Here is a 24,651-nt window from a genome sequence, read left to right as displayed (position 1 = left end):
ATGGTCTTTTGTCTTGGATATTCCACCAGATCCCTGACATCAGATGGAAGATATATCTGTCTTACTTGTCTATTCTTTCATTGTGTTCCCATTATCTTCCTCCCTAATTCTTTAGCCTGGTATTACCAGCTCCATCCTCCGCAAGTTACCGCACCTTCCCTCCTTGGGCTACCACTCCCCCCCCTTACTAACCTCACCTTCTTGTTATCCTGAAATCTCTATATGTGACTGCTCCTCCCTGGTTCCCATTGTAGAAGATATATGTGGAAGTAACTGGCTGGCTGCCGTATCCTCCTTTCCCATCCTTCATGTCTTGTCTGATCCGTGTGAGAATAGGAGTAACCTGTTCTCACCCACACACTGCCTCATGATGGTTCTGCTTTTATGGCATATTAATCTCACCCATTTTGAGTTGCTTTTAGAAGGTATGAGTATACAAGTAGCTTACATGTCCGTTTACACTCAATTCTTTAACGTGCGCATTTCTACTTGTTATGGAATACGCGCAATGCCTACAATACAGTTTATTGGCTTTGGTAACCAGTTGTTAAAGGGGTACTCCGCTGCCCTGCTTCCGGAGCTCCGCTCGCCAGCGTCCGGAAGTTTATTGTGTGCGGGCTTCCGTGTTCGGGGCCGCCCCTCGTGACGTCACGCCCGCCCCCCTCGTGACGTCACGCCCGCCCCCTCAACGAGGGGGCGGGCGTGACGTCGCGAGGGGGCGGGCGAGCCGAGCTACGGAAGCAGAGCAGCGGAGTACCCCTTTAAGCTGCTCACACAATAAATTCATGTTGTTGGACCCCATGATATTGGTGGAACATTGCCATCAATCTAACGGGTATATGGGCCTACTGACCTGGTGGCTATTGGGAGTAAAAAATCGTGTGGCTTGGTACATTTCAAAATGCTTGAGCCTTAAAGGGGTACTCTGCCCCTAGACATCTTATCCCCTATCCAAAGGATAGGGGATAAGATGTCAGATCGCCGCGGTCCCGCTGTGGCACCCCGCTATCATTACAGCACAGAGCGAGTTCGCTCTGTGCGTAATGACGGGCGATACAGGGGACAGAGCAGCGTGACGTCATGACTCCGCCCCTCGTGACATGATGGCCCGTCCCCTTAATGCAAGTCTATGGCAGGGGGCGTGACGACCGCCACGCCCCCTCCCATAGACTTGTATTGAAAGGGGCAGGTCGTGACATCACGAGGGGCGGAGCCGTGACGTAACGATGCTCCGGCCCCTGTATTGCCCGTCATTACGCGCAGAGCCAACTCGCTCTGTGCTGTAATGATAGCGGGGTGCCGCAGCGGGGATCCCGGGGATGCCCAGCAGCAGGACCCCGGCGATCTGAAATCTTATCCCCTATCCTTTGGATAGGGGATAAGATGTCTAGGGGTGGAGTACCCCTTTAAGGCCTCCATACACATTACAAAAAAGGCAGCCAAGCCCACATAGTGGCCCTGATTTACTTTTGTAAAAAGCGAGCAGAATTACTCGTGGAAATTCCTCTCCAATTCCTCAGTGTGAACCTACCTGACTCATCTGCTCTGAGTCTGGGAGCAGCCTGGCAGTCTGCAAATCACTGCACTGTAGTTTTATACATACATTTTCTATCTGTTCCTAGTAAAGCTGGATGCTAATCAACATAGCTGTCACTATGTGCGTCATTCAGCTTTCACAGACTCCTGAATGTCTGATCAGCTTCTTTGTCAGGCCCCGTTCACACTATGGAATTCCCGCGGAATTTCCGGGCGGAATTCCACGGGCGGAATTCCGCGGTGTTAACTTTAACATTAGTGTGAACGGGTTTCCGCGAACCCCTTTCACACTGCGGAATTTCAGCGGCGGACATTTCCGCCGCTGAAAGTGTTCCGCGCAAAGAAAGAACATGTTCATTCTTTGCGCGGATTCCGCGAGCACTGCATAGCCGTCAATGGTGACGGCTCAGTGCCTCGCGGCCCTAGCGCCGAAGTATTTTCGGCGGCGGCTGCCAGGCGGAAGCTCCGCTCGCGGGATTCATCCGCGAGAATTCCGTAGTGTGAACGGGGGCCTCATTCAAGAATCAGACAAAGATTTGGCTTTTCAAGCATGCTGAGAGTTGTAGTTTTGCAACAGCTTTAGCTGCAGTTTTTAAGACGCACTGTGTAAGAGCAATGTTGCCTTTAGCTGTTGCAAAACTACAACTCCCAGCATGCCCACACATCCTTTATCTGTAATTTTGCAAGAGCTGGAGGCACACAGCTGGAGAATACACCGTTCTAAAGCAGAGTTTTACAAAGATTGTACCTTCAGCTGTTGCAAAACTACAACTCCCATCATGGGAGTTGTAGTTTAGGAACAGCTGAAGGCTGCAGTGGTGCACTGGTGATCTCCTATACTGGATACCAACACAGAGTCTGTCTGCATGAAGACAGATCACCCCTAGTGGCGGCTATTTTCATTTTAGATTTTTTAGTAAAATTTAATTGAAAAAAAAAAAAAAAAAAAGTATATTTAAAGGACAACTGTAGTGGTACACTTTTCTATATGTCCGTGCCCGGGCCTCAAAAACAAACAAAATAAACTCATACATACCTTCCTACGAGCCCACGTTGGTCCGGGACAGGCCTCACGGTCCGGCATTGCTGACGTCATTCCACTTCCTGGGGACGGGGACGCCGCAGAGCTGTCAGCGTATCACCGGCTGCAGCAATGTCCCGCCCCGGCTGGTGATAGGCTGAGCCCCCTGTCATGTAAGAAGCCGGCCAGAGCTCCTTACATGACAGGGGGCTCAGCCTATCACCAGCCGGGGCGGGACATTGCTGCAGCCGGTGATACACCGTCGGCTCTGCGGTGTCCCCGTCCCCAGGAAGTGGAATGACGTCAGCACTGCCGGACCGTGAGGCCTGTGCCGGACCAACGGGGGCTCATAGGAAGGTATGTATGAGTTTATTTTGTTTGTTTTTGAGGCCCGGGCACGGGCATATATAAATGTTTACCACTACAGTTGTCCTTTAAAAAAGTCATCTTATCAGTAGTACTACAAAATATAAATAGTTTTCATAATGACAGTGCCTCTTTAAATGAGCAGGCTGGTTTGATCCTAAGGGTATGTTCACACTACGTAATTCCCGCGGAATTCTGTGAGCAGAATTCCGCGAACGGAATTCCGTGCTGTGAACATAAACATCAGTGTGAATGAGTTTCCGCAAAATCCGTTCACATTGAGCAATTGAATCACATTGAAATTGTTCTGCGCAAAGAAAAAACATGTTCATTCTTTGTGCGGAAGTCCGCGAGCACTACATAGCCGTCAATGGTGACGGCGCAGTGCCGCATGGTCCTGCCGCCGAAGTACTTCGGCAACGGCCGCCAGAATGGAATCTCCGCTCACGGAATTCTGAGAGTGGAGATTCCGTTCAAACTCCGTAGTGTGAACATACCCTAAATAAGCCACAATTTTCTCCATTTTTGTCTCTCTTTCTGTTTTACATTGACACTAGAGATGAGCGAACTTACAGTAAATTCGATTCGTCACGAACTTCTCGGCTCGGCAGTTGATGACTTATCCTGCGTAAATTAGTTCAGCCTTCAGGTGCTCCGGTGGGCTGGAAAAGGTGGATACATTCCTAGGAAAGAGTCTACTAGGACTGTATCCACCTTTTCCAGCCCACGGGAGCACCTGAAAGCTGAACTAATTTATGCAGGAAAGGTCATCAACTGCCGAGCCGAGAAGTTTGTGACGAATCGAATTTACTGTAAGTTCGCTCATCTCTAATTGACACATCTGTATGAGGTCTTGCTTTATAACATTTTTATGACACTTTTTAATTCCATATTACTATTTTAATCTTCATACACAACTGTATGCTAGCACATAATCCTCTGTGTCCTTAAAGGGGTATTCCAGGCAAAAACTTTTTTATATATATCAACTGGCTCCAGAAAGTTAAACAGATTTGTAAATTACTTCTATTAAAAAATCTTAATCCTTTCAGCACTTATGAGCTTCTGAAGTTAAGGTTGTTCTTTTCTGTCTAAGTCCTCTCTGATGACACCTGTCTCTGGAAACACCCGGTTTAGAAGAGGTTTGCTATGGGGATTTGCTTCTAAACTGGGCGTTTCCCGAGACACGTGTCATCAGAGAGGACTTAGACCGAAAAGAACAACCTTAACTTCAGAAGCTCATAAGTACTGAAAGGATTAAGATCCGTGATCCAGTAATCCCCTGATGAACCCCGCATTGCTCCACATTATCCCTTTTGGAGGGGGAGAAACGCGTTGGGATTAATAACACTTACAAAAGGGATTAATAAGACTTACTTTGTGTGTTTTGGCACAGATGGTGTCTTGCAGGATATTTGGTTGTTGTGATAGGTGATGGTTTGGAGCCCAATATCACTTGTCTGAGCTCTAATTTCCATCCTACCTATACCTGTTTTATTTTCTATTGTCTTTTGAGGACTACCTATCTTATCACAAATACTATTAAAGGTTAAGTTTAAAAAAAGTAATCTCCATGCAAACATTCCGGCATAATATTCTGGTGCTAGGACCGCACGGGAATGAACTGTCTCATAGACGGCTATGCATTCCGTGTGGGGTCCGCAGAAAGAATGAACAGGTTTATTCTTTCTTCAGACACGGCAAACTGAATTTCCATACCGGAATCATCTGACACGGAAATTCCGACTTGTGCACAGTGCAGCAGAATCCCGCTGAATTCAAAGGGACTATGCTGCAGCGGAATTTCCGTTGACAATTCCAAGCAGAATTCCGCACTGAAATTCCGCAGTGTGAACATAGCCTAAGGATACATCGATCAGACCAAGCCCCTAAGGCTATGTTCACATGGCGGAATTTCAGAGTGGAATCTAGCAGAAAGAATCAGCTCGGAAATTCCATTGCAGCGGAGTCCCAGTGTTTTCATTGGGATTCTGCTGCACCGTGCACACTGCAGAATTTCGACGGAAAATGTTTCCACCACATTAATCCCGATTATGGCCAACACAGAAAGAATTGACATGTTAATTCTTTCTGCGGAATCCACTCGGAAATGCATTGCCATCTATAAATACTGAGCATTTCCAGCCATTTTTCTCTGCTAAAATCCAGTAAATGACCTGAACAAGCTAACTATTCTACTTCTGTGAACACTTGTCCAAACAGCTCGAGTCATAATCGGTGAAATCAAACATCTGTGTGGGCTTTCCGTCATTGCTAGGGACTATAGGATGGGAATATATTAGCAAAATTGGATTTTCTATCATCCTCTACGAAAACAATCCAATCATTAGGGTCCTTTTATATCAATCGGCGCTATGATTGCGCAGATATGTGCCCTCCCCATTGACGCCAATGTTGTCTGCATGGAATTCGGTCAAGCAAATGAACACGTTAATCCTTCGGCGGATCACAGAATTTCTGCAGTGTGGACAGTGCAGCAGGATCCAATTGAAATGATGGGAGTCTGCTGTACCGGAATTTCCGAGCTAAAAGTAAAATTCCGTTTGGAAATTTTGGAGTGTAAGTGGGTCCTAAATTTGAATGTGGAAAGTGAAAATGTATAATTGATGGTGGTAATAGCTGGAAATCTTTTGACCAACAATTATGACAAATGGCTTTACACGTTTTCTGACCAATTCTTCCTTTTTTTTAGGTCTTCTTTCATGTTGAGGCCTTTATGGCAGGGCTATCTCTCCCTAAATCCTTCTAAGTGGGGTGTGTACAGCTCTCATAACTGACTCATTCCATCCTCTTCATTCTTGTGTCTGTGGTGCGTTTTATGAGAGAAAAAGGTATTTACCTCTCCGTGTCGTCAATCATTCTTTATGAAATCAGTCTTTCAAAATACATTTCAGGGAGTACAGGTACAAGGTTATTTTTCGATGTCCCGTCCCACAGTTAAAGGGGTACTCCGGTGCTTAGACATCTTACCCCCAATCCAAAGGGTAGGGGATAAGATGCCTGATCGCGGGGGTCCCGCCACTGGGGACCCCCCGTGATCTTGCATGCCGCACCCCGTTAAAATCAGTCCCGGAGCGTGTTCGCTCCGGGTCTGATTACTGTCGATTACGGGGCCGGAGCATTGTGACGTCACGGCTCCGCCCCCGTCTGATGTCACGCTCCGCCCCCGTGTGATGTCACGCTCCACCCCCTCAATGCAAGCCTATGGGAGGGGGCGTGACAGCTGTCACGCCCCCTCCCATAGGCTTGCATTGAGGGGGCGGAGCGTGACATCACCAGAATATTATGGCGGAATGTTTGCATGGAGATTACTTTTTTTTTTTTTGTCCACATCTCAAATAAAGAATCTAAGTAACATATAGAAGCATAATTTTTTTTTCTGTGATATGACAGGTAGACTTAAAATTTTTTACACTTTAAAGGGGTACTCCGGTGCTTAGACATCTTATCCCCTATCCAAAGGATAGGGGATAAGATGCCTGATCGCGGGGGTCCTGCCGCTGGGGACCCTCGTGATCTTGTACGCCGCACCCCGTTAAAATCAGTCCCCGGAGCATGTTCGCTGAGGGTCTGATTACTGTCGATCACGGGGACGGAGCCGTGACGTCACAATGCTCCGGCCCCCGCGAACATGCTCCGGGGACTGATTTTAACGGGGTGCGGCGTGCAAGATCACGAGGGTCCCCAGCGGTAGGACCCTCGCGATCAGGCATCTTATCCCCTATCCTTTGGATAGGGGATAAGATGTCTAAGTGCCGGAGTACCCCTTTAAAGTGTAAAAATTTTAAAGTGTACCTGTCATATCACAGAAAAAAATAATGCTTCTATATGTTACTTAGATTCTTTATTTGAGATGTGGACAAAAAATAAAATAAAAAGTAATCTCCATGCAAACATTCCGCCATAATATTCTGGTGCTAGGACCGCATGGGAATGAACTGTCTCATAGACGGCTATGCATTCCGTGTGGGGTCCGCAGAAAGAATGAACAGGTTTATTCTTTGTTCAGACATGGAAAACTGAATTTCCATACCGGAATCATCTGACACGGAAATTCCGAGTGCAGCAGAATCCCGCTGAATTCAAAGGGACTATGCTGCAGCGGAATTTGCGTTCACAATTCCAAGCAGAATTCCGCACTGAAATTCCGCAGTGTGAACATAGCCTAAGGATACATCGATCAGACCAAGCCCCTAAGGCTATGTTCACATGGCGGAATTTCAGAACGGAATCTAGCAGAAAGAATCAGCTCGGAAATTCCATTGCAGTGGAGTCCCATTGTTTTCATTGGGATTCTGCTGCACTGTGCACACTGCAGAATTTCGACGGAAAATGTTTCCGCCACATTAATCCCGATTATGGCCAATGCAGAAAGAATTGATATGTTAATTCTTTCTGCGGAATCCACTCGGAAATGCATTGCCATCTATAAAGACTGAGCATTTCCAACCATTTTTCTCTGCTAAAATCCAGTAAATTACCTGATCCCCGATGGATCCCATTCAAGTCATTAGGAACCTGCCGGGAACCGGTAGAGTCAGTGGTGCTCCAACCCGTTTTGGGGCTGCTCAGCGCAAAAAAAAAAAAAAGAGCCGAACGGACCTATGGCAGGGCGGAGCACAATGGCAATGTGAACGTAGCCTAAGGGTCCGTTCACATAGTGGGATAACCTGTGGAATTTCCACAGCATATTTGCCGGGAAAATCCGCTGCGGATTTTGCTATCATTGACTTCATTGGGTTCCGAAGGAAAATCTGCAAATCTGCCTCTATTGTGGATTTGCTGCTGACCCATTGAAATTCCGCAGGTAATTTGCCCATGTGAACGGACCCTTAGGATTACACTTCCTCCCCCCCCAACCAAATCCCTTAGGCCATGTCACATGGCGAAAAATGGGCAGATTGTCCGCCTGGAAAGCACAGTATTCGGTATCATTTTTGCGGATGCCGAAATCGGGATTTCTGCGGCAGATGTTTCCTCTGGCAGAATTCCACTGGAATAAAAAGTTCCACGGGTTTTTTCGGCGCAGACCATCACAAGTAATCACAGTTGCAGGCGTGTGAAAAGGAAGTCCATTTATTCAATAGCCATTACAAACAAACGCGTTTCAAGGCCTAAGCAAGCCTCTTTCTCAATGTTAAAATTGGCATGGTTGGAAAACACTGGTCAATAGCCATTACAAACAAACGCGTTTCGAGGCCTAAGCAAGCTTCTTTCTCAATTTTAAAATTGGCATAATTGGAAAACACTGTTCAATAGCCATCACAAACAAGCGCGTTTTGAGGCCTAAGCAAGCCTCTTTCTCAATGTTAAAATTGGCATGGTTGGAAAACACTGGTCAATAGCCATTACAAACAAACACGTTTCGAGGCCTAAGCAAGCTTCTTTCTCAATGTTAAAATTGGCATAGTTGGAAAACACTGTTCAATAGCCATCACAAACAAACGCGTTTTGAGGCCTAAGCAAGCCTCTTTCTCAATGTTAAAATTGGCATGGTTGGAAAACACTGGTCAATAGCCATTACAAACAAATGCGTTTCGAGACCTAAGCAAGCCTCTTTCTCAATGTTAAAATTGGCATGGTTGGAAAACACTGGTCAATAGCCCTTACAAACAAACACATTTCGAGGCTTAAGCAAGCCTCTTTCTCAATGTTAAAATTGGCATGGTTGGAAAACACTGGTCAATAGCCATTACAAACAAATGCGTTTTGAGACCTAAGCAAGCCTCTTTCTCAATGTTAAAATTGGCATGGTTGGAAAACACTGGTCAATAGCCCTTACAAACAAACACATTTCGAGTCCTAAGCAAGCCTCTTTCTCAATGTTAAAATTGGCATGGCCAATTTTAACATTGAGAAAGAGGCTTGCTTAGGCCTCGAAACGCGTTTGTTTGTAATGGCTATTGAATAAATGGACTTCCTTTTCACACGCCTGCAACTGTGATTACTTGTAAATAATTATTGCACTTAGTCAGTATTACAGAACACAACCGTACACCCAGGGGGCGTAGCTATAGAGGTAGCAGTCGCACCAGGGCCTTGGTGCCTAAGGGGGCGGCAAAGCACATCTGCCTCATAAGAGAGTAGTACAATAATTGGCATATGGGGCCCTGTTGCAGATTTTGCCTCGGGACCCCCCCGAAGCTACAAGCTACACCTCTGCAAAGACTTCAACTAGACCTAGCTAAGCGGCGAGTAACATGCAAGAGTAACTAGTACTCGGAAAGGGTGGAGCGCAGGTAACTGATACTAGTTAACAATAACAGGAGCTAATAACTGTTCCCAGTTTCATGTTCATACAGGAGCACTCGAATGAAACCAGTTACTCTATTAATTGTCACCACCCTGTAATTATAACAGCTCGGCCCAATATGTTTTGAAATACACCCTGTGCGGATTATTTCACATAGTGTGCCATGTAGCTTAAAGGGACAGGAATGTGTCTGTGAACACCGAGGTGAAAGCTGTTTGTCTGGTGTCCGTCTTAGGTGATGTTAACAGGTCATGTTAGATTGGGATAAAAAAAAATCTCTTGCATCAGCGTTTCCCAGCCAGGGTGCCTCCAGCTGTTGCAAAACTACAACTCCCAGCATGTCCGGACAGCCGAAGGCTGTCTGGGCATGCTGGGAGTTGTAGTTTTCAACAGCTGGAGGCACCCTGCTTGGGAAACACTGGTCTAATCCAAAGATGGAAAAACAAAACAAAAAAAACATCAGCGTTTCCCAGCTAGGGTGCCTCCAGCTGTTGCAAAACTACAACTCCCAGCATGCCCTGACAGCCTTCGGCTGTCTGGGCATGCTGGGAGTTGTAGTTTTGCAACAGCTGGAGGCACCCAGATTGAGCAACATTGCATGGGCATGAATTTTTACATCCCCCCCCTCTCCAACCACCATTTTATTCCGGATTTGCCATGGATTTTAACCATTGCTCTTTAGAGGGGTACTCCGGTGGAAAACAATTATTTTTTTTTTTCCACATTAACTGGTACCAGAAAGTTATAACGATTTGTAAATGAGTTCTATTAAAAAAAAATAAAAAATCTTAATCCTTCCAGTACTTATCAGCTGCTGTAGTTGTGTAGTTCTTTCCAGTCTGACCCCAGTGCTGTCTGCTGCCACCTCTGTCCATGTCAGGAACTGTCTCTTCGCTTTGGGGATTTGCTCCTGTTCTTGACAGTTCCTGACATGGACAGAGGTGGCAGCAGAGAGCACTGGGGTCAGACTGGAAAGAACTACAAAACTTCCTATCAAAAGTACTGGAAGGATTAAGATTCTTAAATAGAATTAATTTACAAATCTGTTTAACTTTTTGGCACCAGTTGATTTGATTTATTTTTCCCCCCTCTCCAGAGTACCCCTTTAACATTAAGACAATTTACAATTGCAGGAGGATTTTTCTTTGGATTTCTTTTCATCCAACCTCACGTTTTTTTTTTTTAATGTATTTTATTGCAATATTTAATTGCAATATTTTACACTTTTGTACAATAATTGTCTAAAGGCCTAATGGGGAACATCACCCAGATCGGTGATGTCCGGCATTAACCATGGTTCCCATTTATAAAGTGCGCTCAGCTCCTGAGCACACTTCCTAGAGCGGATGCGGGTGCAGGGCGTACCTTTATGCCCTGTGCCCTTAAGAGGTAAAACATTTGTGGTGTCCCAGCACCTAAGGCTGTCCTGTGAGCTGCGAATCTCCTCGGGCATGACCGCTGCTCCTGTGTTTTGGGCCCACTGTTACATTTATTACATTTCCTGTATTCACTATGTTATTTATGTACTGTACCTTTAAGAAGAAGATGCAGAGTGACCAGGTGACCCTGTCTGCCCAATGGGAACCCCCAAATTGTTCTGCATGTAGTGTAGGGGGGGAGGAGTTGCCCCAGTTGAGGTCTGGACTAAGTTCAGTTAAGACTTTAGTCTAAGCAGAGCTTAGATTACAGTGTGGAAAGGAGGTGGAAGAAGTGTGTGGTGAATCCAGAGGGAAGCCTGAGGAAAACTCTAAATCATCCACAATGTAGAAAAAGGAGAGGCTGCACTCATTAAAGCACAGATGAAAAAAGCCGTGGTGAGTGCAGCCTCTTCTTTTTCTACATTGTGGATGAATTGTGGACTTCTTTCCTATAAGGCTTCATTGCACCGCCACACCAGTGCTGACATAGCATATCCCATTTAAAGGGGACACAGCATATTTATGTGATAAGCTGTATATAGGAGTGCCAGTTCCTCTTGTCTATTAAAACTCTAAATCAAGTCAGCCCCGCCATTCAGCAAGTGTTCCCCCATACAGGAGTTGGTAAGTCATACCCTGGTGGTGTTAGTAATTGGACCTTGGCAGCACCCTACCTAGTTTGGGATATCTTCTCAAATCTAATTGGACCTTGGCAGCACCCTACCTAGTTTGAGATATCTTCTCAAATCTAATTGGACCTTGGCAGCACCCTACCTAGTTTGAGATATCTTCTCAAATCTAATTGGACCTTGGCAGCACCCTAGCTAGTTTGGGATATCTTCTCAAATCAAGTCTCAAATCTCAAGTCTGTATAATTCAAGCGGGTGGAAAAGCACCGTTAGTCCCAGCAAGGCAACAGGGCTCCTAAGGGTTAAACTGCATCCCTTCTACTCTGCTCCATACTGTGTGTTGTACCATCTACACCTGCCTCAGTAAAATACATTTATCCACAACCTGGCGTCGGTGTGTTTCTTGCCCCCGTGTCTGGCCCAGGAGAAGCTGTCTCCACCTTGAACCGTGTATAGGCTAACGGTGCCCTGGCGTTACGAACACATTAAAAACTAAAAAATAAATAAATAACAAACCATGTGAACCCTGCCTAAGTTTGTATTCATGGGTTCCAGTTTTGCAGTGTACACCAATATACCTAAATGAAGAATATATGAAAATAAAGAAGTTTCCTACCTCTCAGATGAATAAAGAAGTGAAACATTGTCAAGACATAATAAAAGTTGGTTTTGATAAACATATATCTAGATTGGTGAAATCTTCATAGACTTTGTAATATTTACTGAAGTGGTACATATGATAGTCATATAGTCATATTTTACAGTGCGGTTCACTTTTTTATTTGATATATTTGCTGCTTTATCATCTATTTTATTCCACATATCTCTCCACAAGTTTATTTTTTTTCTCCATTTTTGGATTAGACCAGTGTTTCCCAACCAGGGTGCCTCCAGCTGTTGCAAAACTACAACTCCCAGTCTAAAATCCTACCAATCCTAATCCTTCCAGTACTTTTGATAGGAAGTTTTGTAGTTCTTTCCAGTCTGACCCCAGTTCTCTCTGCTGCCACTTCTGTCCATGTCAGGAACTGTCCAGAACAGGAGCCAATCCCCGTAGCGAACAGACGGTTCCTGACATGGACAGAGGTGGCAGCAGAGAGCACTGGGGTCAGACTGGAAAGAACTACACAACTACAGCAGCTAATAAGTACTGGAAGGATTAAGTTTTTTTTTGTTTTTTTTTTAATAGAAGTAATTTACAAATGGGTATAACTTTCTGGCACCAGTTAATTTGAAAAAAAAAAAAATAATAATTGTGTACCCCCTCTAAAGAGCAATGGGTAACATCCATGGCAAATCCGGAATAAAATGGTGGTTGGGTAGGGGGATGTAAAAATTCATGCCCATGCAATGTTTCTCAACCAGGGTGCCTTAAGCTATTGCAAAACTACAACTCCCAGCATGCCCAGACAGCCTTCGGCTGTCTGGGCATGCTGGGAGTTGTAGTTTTGCAACAGCTGGAGGCACCCTGTCTGGGAACGCTGATGTAAGGGATTTTTAATCCCAATCTTACCTCCATTGCCACAAACATGGATTTTTTATCCCAATCAAACCTCCAGATCTAAACTTTAGCTGTTTGGGCATGCTGAGAATTGTAGTTCTGCAACAGCTGGAGGCACCCTGGTTGAGAAACACTGGATTAGAAGATAAAAAGATACAAAACACTGAGGCAGTGCAGCTGAACAGTGTATAGGATGCTCGGCGCTGACTTCTACCTACGAGAATACAGTGTAGGTGTCCCAGTGTTTATCCTGGCACTAGGGGACAGATAGCCGCTTTGATGTGATGCATTATTAAAAGTGAGATATCTTTTTCTTTCGGTGATTCATTATATTCCCAGGTTATTCCTAGGTTCGTACATGTTCCCGATGATTCTGGTGTTTCATGGAATAACAAATGTTCTATAATACCAGGCATCCAGTAAATGTAAGATGGAAGACAACATAGGATTGGAATTGAAAATAAAAAAAATGAACCCCCCCCCACTATTTTAGCATAAACCTCTTTTACAGGGTTATCGGTCCGGTCTCTGAAAAAGGATATTTTAAAGGGGTACTCTGCATAAGATGTCTGATTATGGCAAAACAAATGAAGGTTGTAGACATGTGGTAAAGGGAAGTGATGAGGGCAGATGTTGTTACCCTAGGAGCAGATGGCATTAAACCCTTGTATTCGTGACGCCAGGACGTGGTTTATCCTATAACCACCCGAAGGTATACCGCTGGATCCTGGGCTAGGCACGGGGGGCAATAATGACTCCGACGCCAAGTTATGGATAACGGTAGCTTTAGTGAGGGTGGACAGATGGTAAAGTCTATACAGTTCAGCCAGGGCCCACGGAGGTGACCAGTGACGCAGAGACCTTAAGGGTTTGCTGGGACTTGTAGTAGGACTGGGCAATGTAATGCAGACCACACTGACTTGACAGATGACAGGGACTGACTTGACTCATAAAGCTGTGACTTTATCTTACTTGACTTGATGGTGGCTGCAAGACTGGACTTTGAGGTCTCCAACACTCTGGACACACACACTAGACAAGACTGCACTGGACCTCAGCAGAAAGAGAGAGAGAAGCTCCACCCAGGGCTTATATGGGGGAGACTAGCAGGGAGCCCATAGGTCAGTCTTGGATCACCTGGTCACTGGTACCTCCTGGGTAACAATCACATGACATATCACATGGTATAACTCTTAAAGCAACAAGACATTTTATAATACAATACACTGCAGAACATATGTACAGGGGGGAAACAAGTACAAGGGGCCCAGGGGACACTAAAGGGAGGCTGCCTGACAGGACAGCAAGGGTACGGGGTAACATCTCCCATACTGGGCCACCACACGGGTTTTTTTTTGTTGCTACATAAAGATTCTCCTTTGGGTCCAATTGGTAATCGGGTCTTTCGGTAAGATATATATTTAATATTGCAAAGGTTTTCACCACTGAATACCAGAGAGAATGAGGCCAACCAGGGCTTTATTGAAGCAGTACTCCAGTGCAATAAAACTTGTCACCTATACGAAAGATAGGAGATAAGTTTTAGATCGCGGGGGTCCGACCACTGGGATCCCCCGCACGCCACCCCAGCAGTCCCCAGAAAGGGAGTGTGCCGACCCCTGCAGGAAGCTGCGGCCGACACGCTCCATCCATGTTTCTGTAAGGGATACATGGAGGGTGCTTGTCGGCCACCGCTTTGTGCAGGGGTTGACATGGCCCTTCCTGGAGTCTGCGGGGGTGCCGTGCAGGAGATCGCATGGTGGGTGGGGGCTTGGTGGTCCCAGCAGTCGGACCCCCCACAATCTGACCTGTGGATAGGGGATACGTTTTATTGCACTAGAGTACTCCTTTAAGGGCCCTATAGAAGTACCATGACATCACCGTGTGCACGTAGTGAACTCTTCTTTGTGCCGGATGACGGACTACCACAGCCATCACAACCCCTTCCATTAACATAAATGGGGGGGGGGGGGGGTGTTGTGTGACGTCATGAACACGGAAGCTTGAAGCATCTTTCTTCAGAACTCCCAGGTGGCCGAAATTTTTTTTTTTTGTAGGTACAGGTGGCATCACTGCCCCTGCCCCATTGTATGGAATAACTGTTTATGTAAACCTGTGATTATCAATGTGACAGGGACGGAAGAGTAAGTGGTGTGTTAGTATAGAACAGTGGTCTTCAACCTGCGGACCTCCAGATGTTGCAAAACTACAACTCCCAGCATGCCCGGACAGCCGTTGGCTGTCCGGGCATGCTGGGAGTTGTAGTTTTGCAACATCTGGAGGTCCGCAGGTTGAAGACCACTGGTATAGAATGTAGTAGACATCTGTTTTTATGGTCACCAAAGATCAGACCTGTGGTCCATGGTGTTATGGCATCTAAGCCTTGGCTTATATAAATGTTCCATACGAAGACAGAAGTATTGGGCCATCTACACTTTCCACTAATAGTAGCTTTTAGGACCCTTCCATCCTAAATCCATAGGCATTAATATAGAGCTGGACCCTCCTTTGCCGTTCCACTTTTCTGGGAAGACTTTCCACAAGATGGAGGTGTCTGTGGGAATTTTTGCCCATTTATCCAGAAGAGAATTTATGATGTTGGACTAGAGGGTCTGGGTCACAATCTCTGTTCTAGTTCAACCCTAAAGGTGTTCAGAGGGCTCTGTTAGGCCAGATAGAGAGTTTTCCACACCAGACTTGCCGACAATGGGGGAGATTTATCAAAACCTGGAGAAAAAGTTGCTGAGTTGCCCATAGCAACCAATCAGATAGTTTTTTTTTTTAATTTTGAAAAGCCCCCAATATAGTAGTGAGGTCCCCTCTGGGCCCCCATTTGGTAGTAGGCTGCCCCTTTCTGTGCCCCATATAGTTGTAAGCCCCAATAAAGTAGTAGGCCTTCACATAGTAGTAGGCAGCCCCCATACTCCCCCTATATAGTAGTAGACCCCCTTCTGTTCCACTATAGTTGTTGGCCCCCATATAGTTGTAGGTGTCCAGTACATAGTACCAGCAGCCACCTCCCCTTAAAGGTCAGGCAGCATGGGCTGGGGCCACAGGAGTGAACAGTGACTGTAAGGATAGGTTCAGACTACGGAATCTCCGGGCAGAAAATTTCCGCCCGGAGATTCCGAGTGCGGCCGGCGCTGACTGAATCAGTCGGCGCTAGGACCGCGCGGACACTGCAGTCTCCAACAGACTGCAATGTGTTCCGCGCGGATTTCCGCCTGAAGAAAGAGCAACGCCTTTCTTCGGGCGGAAATTTCCAAGCGGAAGTTCCGTTCACAAATTCCGCTTCACAAATTCCGAAGTGGGAATTTGTGAACGGAAAACCATTCACTACACTATGCATTTTAGCAAGCGGAAATTCCGCCTTCAATTTCAAAGCGAAATTGCAGGCGGAAATTCCGTAGTCTGAACCTAGCCTTTAAACGCCAGGACGGACATTTTTCTGCATATCCCCAGGAGAACTTCTAAGTACCCCTAAGGATACGTGTGTACCCCAGGTTGGGAACTGCTGATATAGTGTATACGGTTCTGTTCCGGAATAGTGCAGGTTATATGGCGGCATTTAGTGGGACTTTTTCCATCTGATATAAACAGTAAATATTTCAATAATGTTTTGTGTACCTTGTGTCTCATATAGATTAGATTTAGGTTTATGTTCCCTATTCTTCCATTTTAGACAGATTTAAAATGTTTGTATATTGTTCCATGTGAGAATACTATATGTCGGTATTCTGTACAGTGGTCCCTCAAGTTATAATATTAATTGATTCCAGGACTACTATTGTATGTTGAAACCATTGTATGTTGAGACCATAACTCTATGGAAACCTGGTAATTGGTTCTGAAGCCTCAAAATGTCATCCAAAAATAGGAAAAAGTGAGGATTAAAAATAAATAAGTAGATAACTAATATAGATAAAGCAAATCCTTAAATAGAAAAGTAAGAAAGATCTGCTGGGTGCTGTAAATCACTGTTTATTTCAGTGTTTCCCAACCAGGGTGCCTCCAGCTGTTGCAAAACTACAACTTTCAGCATGCCCAGACAGCCTTTGGCTCCTGCATTCATAAAGCATGCTGTGTATATAACAGTGTTTCCCAACCAGGGTGCCTCAAGCCGTTGCAAAACTACAACTCCCAGTATGCCTGGACAGCCTTCGGCTGTCCGGGCATGCTGGGAGTTGTAGTTTTGCAACAGCTGGAGGCACCCTTTTTGGGAAACACTGGTCTGTGTAGAGGAAAGGAGCTTCTTCAGGGTTCTGTACAGAACACGCAATGTCCTAAAAAAAGGAAAATGGAGCCGCCCTCACCTGGTGTCCAAATGGGCAGCTAACTCTGGCACAGGTAAAGAGTACAGAACATGTAATACCTCCCTGTACTGTAGGGGGCGCTACCAGACAGCAGTCAGTGCATGCACTTCAGTATTACAGGTAAAGAGTACAGAATATGTAATACCTCTCTGTACTGTAAGAGGCGCTACCAGACACCAGTCAGTGCAATCACTTCAGTAATACAGGTAAAGAGTACAGAATATGTAATACCTCTCTGTACTGTAGGGGGCGCTACCAGACACCAGTCAGTGCATACACTTCAGTATTACAGGTAAAGAGTACAGAATATGTAATACCTCTCTGTACTGTAGGGGGCGCTACCAGACACCAGTCAGTGCATGCACTTCAGTAATACAGGTAAAGAGTACAGAATATGTAATACCTCTCTGTACTGTAAGGGGCACTACCAGACACCAGTCAGTGCATGCACTTCAGTAATACAGGTAAAGAGTAGTACAGAACATGTAATACCTCCCTGTACTGTAAGGGGCGCTACCAGACACCAGTCAGTGCATACACTTCAGTAATACAGGTAAAGAGTACAGAATATGTAATACCTCTCTGTACTGTAGGGGGCGCTACCAGACAGCAGTCAGTGCATGCACTTCAGTAATACAGGGGTTTTTATCAGTGAAATGTCCATTCTGATTGACACTCGTTTCGCAGATTCCATAGCATTGTATGTTGAGTCTGGTTTCAAGTTACAATGGTCCAGAAAAGAACATTGTATGTTGAAACTATTGTATGTTGAGGCCATTGTAAGTTGAGGGATCACTGTATTCTGGTGCACCCACATTATAATAGTCGGACTAGCAGAATGTTACACCTTGAGATGGGAGATGGCATTCCGGCACTAGGCTGATTGGCTTATTTCCTTCCAGTCTTATGTCAGCGGGACAATTGTAGAGTATTAAGAATTGACAGTTACGTGTCCTACATACAGACACTGTGCAACTGTGTGTCACTGTTTTCACCCCACAAAAATACACACACCCTTCTAACAGGCTCATGCACATACTCCTAACAAGAGCTTCTTGATTTTCATGTGGCAATGTATGTTCAGGTCAGGGTGTGGGTCCTTTCTTTCTCCCACCCAGAAGCCATGTCCCCACCTCACCAATCTTCATCTCCTCCCTGAAGCGTTTCCACCTCACTCCAAGCGGTTTTGAAACCGGTTCGACAGGTTGACAGAAGATGATGAATAAAAAAAAAATAATAATACAGAAGATCCTCCCCCCACCGTTATTTCACAACTGGTTCCTTCACAGGAGACACTCACGCTTCATCCATGTATATTCCAGCTTTGGAAGAGCGATCGTTGTGGAGACGCACACGGATTGTGGATGCCCACCACATTTCTGGAGTACAGGGGTCACTTCATCACTGATTCAATCCGCCAAAGTCTCAACTCTTCACGTTTAACAGAGGGACATCCAATCCCTAATCCATGGACTTGTCATATTCGTGAACTATTATTACTCCAACTCTGGACATAGACCTAGTCAAGTAACGTCATCCAAAAATCTTGGGATATTCGACGACAGCGCTGACTTTTTAAAGTCATATTCAATAGGATTATGTTATAGAAATGCCTGGATACCGGTAATATTATCATCGACATCTTGTCGCATTTTTTTATTACATTTTATTATTTTATTTTATATTTTTACAAACACAATGCAACTTCTAAATCTTTAGCAGCCTCCATCTCTGTACACCCTGGAAATAAAAACTAGGCTGGGCTTATATACTGCTTTATTTTTGTGACTGTAAGAGATCAAGAACCTAGTGGACTGATCTGATATATTGTAGATATAGTGTATCACAAGAAATATTTAGACCATCTGAGTTTCCAGCATTGGAGATCAGAGGACTACAAGATGCCCAGAGCTTTTTTGGTGAAGAAGTCCAGTTTGGGAAGCTGGAAGAAAAAGTGGGGCGAAGTACCTGATGAAGACCGAGGGGAGCTGTACATTCCAGGTGAATAATCTATCAATGTCTATATATTTGTACTGTAATATTCAGGCTCTTTTCTCATTGGACCCATGGTACCTACAGTATGATGAATCCAAGTTCTTGAAGGGGCCCATTGACGATCCAACTGGTTTCCTCCATGACGCGGCCAACCATAATGCTGCAGACCAAACTATTCTTGCCAATTTTAATGCCGTAACCCTTTTAGAATGGGAATCATCCAATGTAAACAGAGCTTTACCTATAGTTATAGAACAGGGCTACAAGACACAGATATCTTTATTATCGCCACTTACTTCTATCTCTCCTGGTAAAAAGGTAATTGTTAATATTGGTCCCCGATACAATAAAATAGCGCCAAACGATGGAGCTTTACTGTTGATCTCTTGAAGTAGAAGCAATGTTTTTAGAGGTTGACAGAGACGGAAACATTTTATGCAGATCGGTTAAAGGATGACGGTCAGATTGGCACCCAAACTACAATTGATCTCTTCCCATAGTCTCTGAAATGTAATTACCGTATTAGACGCAAAAAAGTTGGGGGGGGAAAGTTGGTGCGTCTTATACGGCGAATACACACACCTATCACGGCGGTCCCTGCGTACATCAACGGTCGGGACCCGCGGTTAATACAGGACATCACCGATCGCGGTGATGCCCTGTATTAACCCTTCAGACGAAGGGAAAGTGACACTAACCCGGCTGCTCAGTCGGGCTGTTCGGGACCGCCACGGTGAAATCGCGGCGTCCAGAACAGCTTACAGGACACCGGGAGGGACCTTACCTGCCTCCTCGGTGTCTGCTCCGTGCCGGGATCCCCTGAATGGCCGGCGCTCTCCTTCAACGTCATCATGTGGTCGCGCACGCCATCCCGTCATCCAATAGGAGCGACGTGATGACGGCGACGGAGAGCGTGGATCCCCGGGAAGAAGACGACCGGAGCATCGGGGACACCACGGGGACAGCGATGAAGCGACATCCAGGGCAGCGGTGACGGGTCCAGAGCGGCGGGACACGTGAGTATTACCTCCTATACCAGTGGTCTTCAACCTGCGGACCTCCAGATGTTGCAAAACTACAACTCCCACCATGCCCGGACAGCCAACGGCTGTCCGGGCATGCTGGGAGTTGTAGTTTTGCAACATCTGGTGGTCCGCAGGTTGAAGATCACTGTTGGGTTCATAATCTTTTTTTTTCTAGATTTTGCATCTTTAAAATTGGGTGCGTCTTATATGTCGGTGCGTCCTTTAGGGCGAAAAATACGGTACATACATAGATATAATTTTTCAGTTTTGCTGCTCACCACCTTACCCTCTCCACGCATATATTGCCAGACATCCTACTAAGCATAGACATAGAGAATGATTTTATAAAGTTCTAGAGAATCAGGTGCATACTGACAATGCATTGAACTCAATAATAAAACAGTATGCAGAAAGCTCCAACACTGCCTCTAGTGGTGGCAGCAGGCAGTGAGAATTGTTTCTATATTGAAGGATAATGTAAAAAATCAGTAAAGATAGATTAAGAAATTATTTGGCACAGAATTTTGGACATAGAATAAAAAATGCATGGAGGATGGATTTTTTAGAACTGTCCATTCATTATCAATCACGTGATAACTTTAATGGTACCTTTAGGGTTATCACGTGAGTGGCACATGTAGGCCCTGTAAACAATGTCACTGACTAACGGCTGTGAGACGTCACATAGTTCACTTCTTCATATTTCCACATCATCAGTATAACAACATAAGCAAACACAACCACGCTCCCGGGTGCTCCCTCCATCACATGATAAGCCAAACCAATTCACAAGCAACATCTATTATATACAACTTTGCATATATCAGTACAATAGAAAAACACCTAAAACACATTAGTACTTCATAGGGCTATAAAATGCTATATCTATAATATTAATTATGAAGCCAAAATATACCTGTTGTAGTCAACTACATGGGCAACAGGGTCTCTCTCGTAACCATTTCAACCACATCTGGACAGGTACGTAAAATAAGGCATAAAGCCATTAAATATGCATAGACAAACATAAAACAAAAATAGAGAAACAGAAGCATAGCCCCACATCCACCATTTGTAATTTGATCTACTTGCTTCTCAGCATAATTTCAAAAACTAACAGGTTGTTATTATACATTTTGATCGAAAAGTACAAGCCCACTCGCCACGTCAAGGCCACTGTCAGGGTCCGGACTGGTATGCAGCGAGGACACTGGAGGTGGATCCTCTGTGTCAGTGGGGTGATGACGTGGGCCGTACCAGGGGAACGGAGTCTAAGGGGTTACTGGTTTTCACCAGAGCCCGCCGCAAAGCGGGATGGACTTGCAGCGGCAGGTAACCCCCAGGTCGTTCCACCCGATAGCGACTCAACCCCAACTGACAGCTGAGACAGGCTTTCACTGGCACTGAGGCAACAAGATCCGGCGATACCAGGAAGGGGAAGTGGGTTTTTATAAGGAGGACACAGGTGTATGTACTGATTGGGCCAGGCGCCAATCAATGGCACACTGGCCCTTTAAATCTCAGAGAGGCGGCGCCCGTGCGCCCTAGGGAGCTACGCGGGTCGCATCCCCGCCGGTGACACTAATGCAGCGCTCCCGGTCAGCAGGTCTGACCGGGGCGCTGCATGGAGGTGAACGCCGCGAGTGCTCCGGGGAGGAGCAGGGACCCGGAGCTCTCGGCGTAACAGCCACCTAGTCAGAGTGGGTCCCTAACCTAACACTGGCGTAGTGCCGGGCAGCGACCACTGCCTCCGCAACACCATGCCCACAGGGGGAATAACCCAGTGGCCAGGCAGCCCCACTGTTGCCCGACCAGGCCCCCGGCTCCAGGCCACACCACCCCACCCCACGGACAAGGCATCACAGAAACAATGGCCGCCACAGAGCACCCCAGCAGTGTGAACACCTACCATGTGCTCCCTGCCAAAGGGCTGGGAGAATGCTAGGAGGAATCCCATATGCAGTCTCCAGCTGACAAAAAGTTTAGTTGGATGGGTCATACTGAAGAGGTTCCTGACTTTCAATGTGGCACTGTCATAGGAGACGAGCCTGAGACACAACCTAACAGAACAGGACTGTCAAGTGCTCACCTAGGCCATGTGGTTTTTGTCTTCGGTTGTAACAATCTCAACCATGTTAAAAGTTGCCTTTGGAATTGGCGCTTCCACAAGGGCACTTCATTGGGGGCTTCATGGATTATAGGTTCATGGCCAAGGAGTGGCCTACAGGCCTGGGATGCCAAACATTGTCTATAGAGATATAAAGGTACTGTTCTGCGGCAGTGTGATGGACTCATCGGTGGGGGCCTGGAGAAATCTTCCTCTACTGTAAAGTTTGTCAGAGAAGGAATTTTAGTACCAAAAGAGAAATAAAACCAGTATAAATACCGTAGGATCAAGATAAAATCACTTCATTTTATTAATTAAACATGACATACATAAAATTACACATACAGCAATGGGCATAGAAAATATATGTGGGAACTGGGGGAGGGGGGTAATACTCTACGGGCAAGCAGAATAATGAGCCCTGTATATCATGCATAAAAAACAAAGAAAATAGAAAAAGTGCAAGTGCATAAAAAGTATACACTAAGGAAATGGCTAGGATCATGGATGGGCGTATCTGCATAGCACATGAAAAACTCTCATGTAGTACATGGTATTGCACCAACCGATTAGCCTATATAACCACAACTACACTCCCCAAAGTGGGAAGAAGAAAGAGTACATCCACCGAGAATGGTATAACCCCAATCCCAGTTACCCACCACACCTCCGACGTGTTTGGCCTCCAAGGCTTTGTGAGCCTGTGAGGCGAAACATGATGTGCTACTTACATGCACTGTCATTCACTTTGTATACTACTCCCAATACATGGTGTAGTTGTGGTTATATAGGCCAATGGGTTGGTGCATTACCATTTACTACATGAGAATTTTTCACGTGTTATGCAGATACGGCCATCCATGATCCTAGCCATTTCCTTACTGTATACTTTTTATGCACTTTTTCTATTTTCTTTGTTTTTTATGCATGCTATACAGTACATGGCTTATTATTCTGCTTGCCCGTAGAGTATTACCCCCCTCCCCCAGTCCCCAGATCTTTTTTTCTATGCCCATTGCTGTATGTGTAATTTTATATATATATTATATTTAATTAATAAAATGAAGTGATTTTATCTTGATCCTACGGTATTTATACTGGTTTTGCTTCTCTTTTGGTACTATATTTTCTATATACCACTTGACCTTTTTTTGTATATACATTGGTATACACTCAGCTTCTCACTTCCTGGATAGGTGATTAGAGAAGGAATTTTATTTATGGTTGTGTGCATTTGTTTTTTTCGTGAAACAGTTTCGGAATGGCGCTTTCCTCTTTAACACGCTCAGAGCGAAATGCTTGAAAATATTTTTTTAGTGTGGAAAAACTTGATGGGCGAGCACAGAGCCGTGACCTTAACAACATTCATACATTTTAGATGTGTTAGAATAACAGCCAGGTCTAAGGGTATGTAACACGACTACAGTCTGCAACTAGTATAGAAAAAAAGAAGCTGAGCACTGCCCTGTACTCACATATCCAGCGTAGCGATCGGTCATTCAGAGGTGCTGTGTGACCATGGTCCAACTCGGATCCCCATCCGGTGCTCGAAACGGCTGTTATGGAGCAATGGTATCTTACAGCCGTTTAGGGCCCATAATGCACTTCTTTGGAGCACCTCCAGTGGTCCAAAGAAGATCATTATGGGCATGAAACGGCTGTTATGGAGCATTGGTATCTGACAGCCATTTCATGCCCATAATACACTTCTTCGGACCACCAGAGGTTATGGAGCAATGGATCTGACAGCCGTTTCGTGCTCATAAAGCACTTCTTCGGACCACCGGAGGTGGTCCGAAGAAGTGCATTATGGGCACGAAACGGCTGTTATGGAGCAATGGTATCTGACAGCCATTTCATGCCCATAATACACTTCTTCGGACCACCAGAGGTTATGGAGCAATGGATCTGACAGCCGTTTCGTGCCCATAATGCACTTCTTCGGACCACTGCAGGTGGTCCGAAGAAGTGCATTATGGGCTCGAAACGGCTGTTATGGAGCAATGGTATCTGACAGCCTCCGGTGGTCCGATGAAGTGCATTATGGGCACAAAACGGCTGTCAGATACCATTGCTCCATAACCTCCCCTATTTCTCCCCATAATTTCCTGTATATGTTTTTGCAATAAAGAAGATTGAATATGGATCAGCTACAGTATACCTGAGTTGCCGAGTCCCTTCTTCTTTACACTGAGGAACGACTACAGTCTGCACTGATCTAGAATTATGCAACAATTTCCGTGTCCAAATCAGTGCGTTTCCACGTAAAAATGATTTCAAACATGTATTACATCATATGTACCATTTCATACATAGAATACTTCCAACAAACAAATTGGCTTTGACTGTCCACATGACACTGAAAAGTTTGTGCACGAAACGGCTGTTATGGAGCAATGGTATCTGACAGCCATTTCATGCCCATAATACACTTCTTCGGACCATCAGAGGTTATGGAGCAATGGA

General features: G+C 45.4%; 1 protein-coding gene across 3 annotated transcripts in view; it reads left to right on the top strand.

Moving 5' to 3' along the window:
- Window positions 1-24,651, top strand: part of OVOL1 (ovo like transcriptional repressor 1) — a 44,147-nt gene that overhangs the window by 7,630 nt on the left and 11,866 nt on the right. For 2 of the 3 annotated variants that reach the window (XM_056527525.1, XM_056527524.1), the window contains exon 1: window positions 18,960-19,059. The exons of the other annotated variant lie outside the window; for it this stretch is intronic. In XM_056527525.1, coding sequence (XP_056383500.1) covers window positions 18,960-19,059 — 100 coding nt within the window. Of the gene's footprint in view, window positions 1-18,959; window positions 19,060-24,651 lie in introns of those variants that run through there. 3 annotated transcript variants of the gene reach the window in all.

This window comes from Hyla sarda, chromosome 6 (genome assembly GCF_029499605.1).
Source record: "Hyla sarda isolate aHylSar1 chromosome 6, aHylSar1.hap1, whole genome shotgun sequence".
In the NCBI taxonomy this organism is placed as follows: Eukaryota; Metazoa; Chordata; class Amphibia; order Anura; family Hylidae; genus Hyla; species Hyla sarda.
Note: the sequence above shows the minus strand (reverse complement) of the source record. Positions and strands in the feature narration are given on the sequence as shown.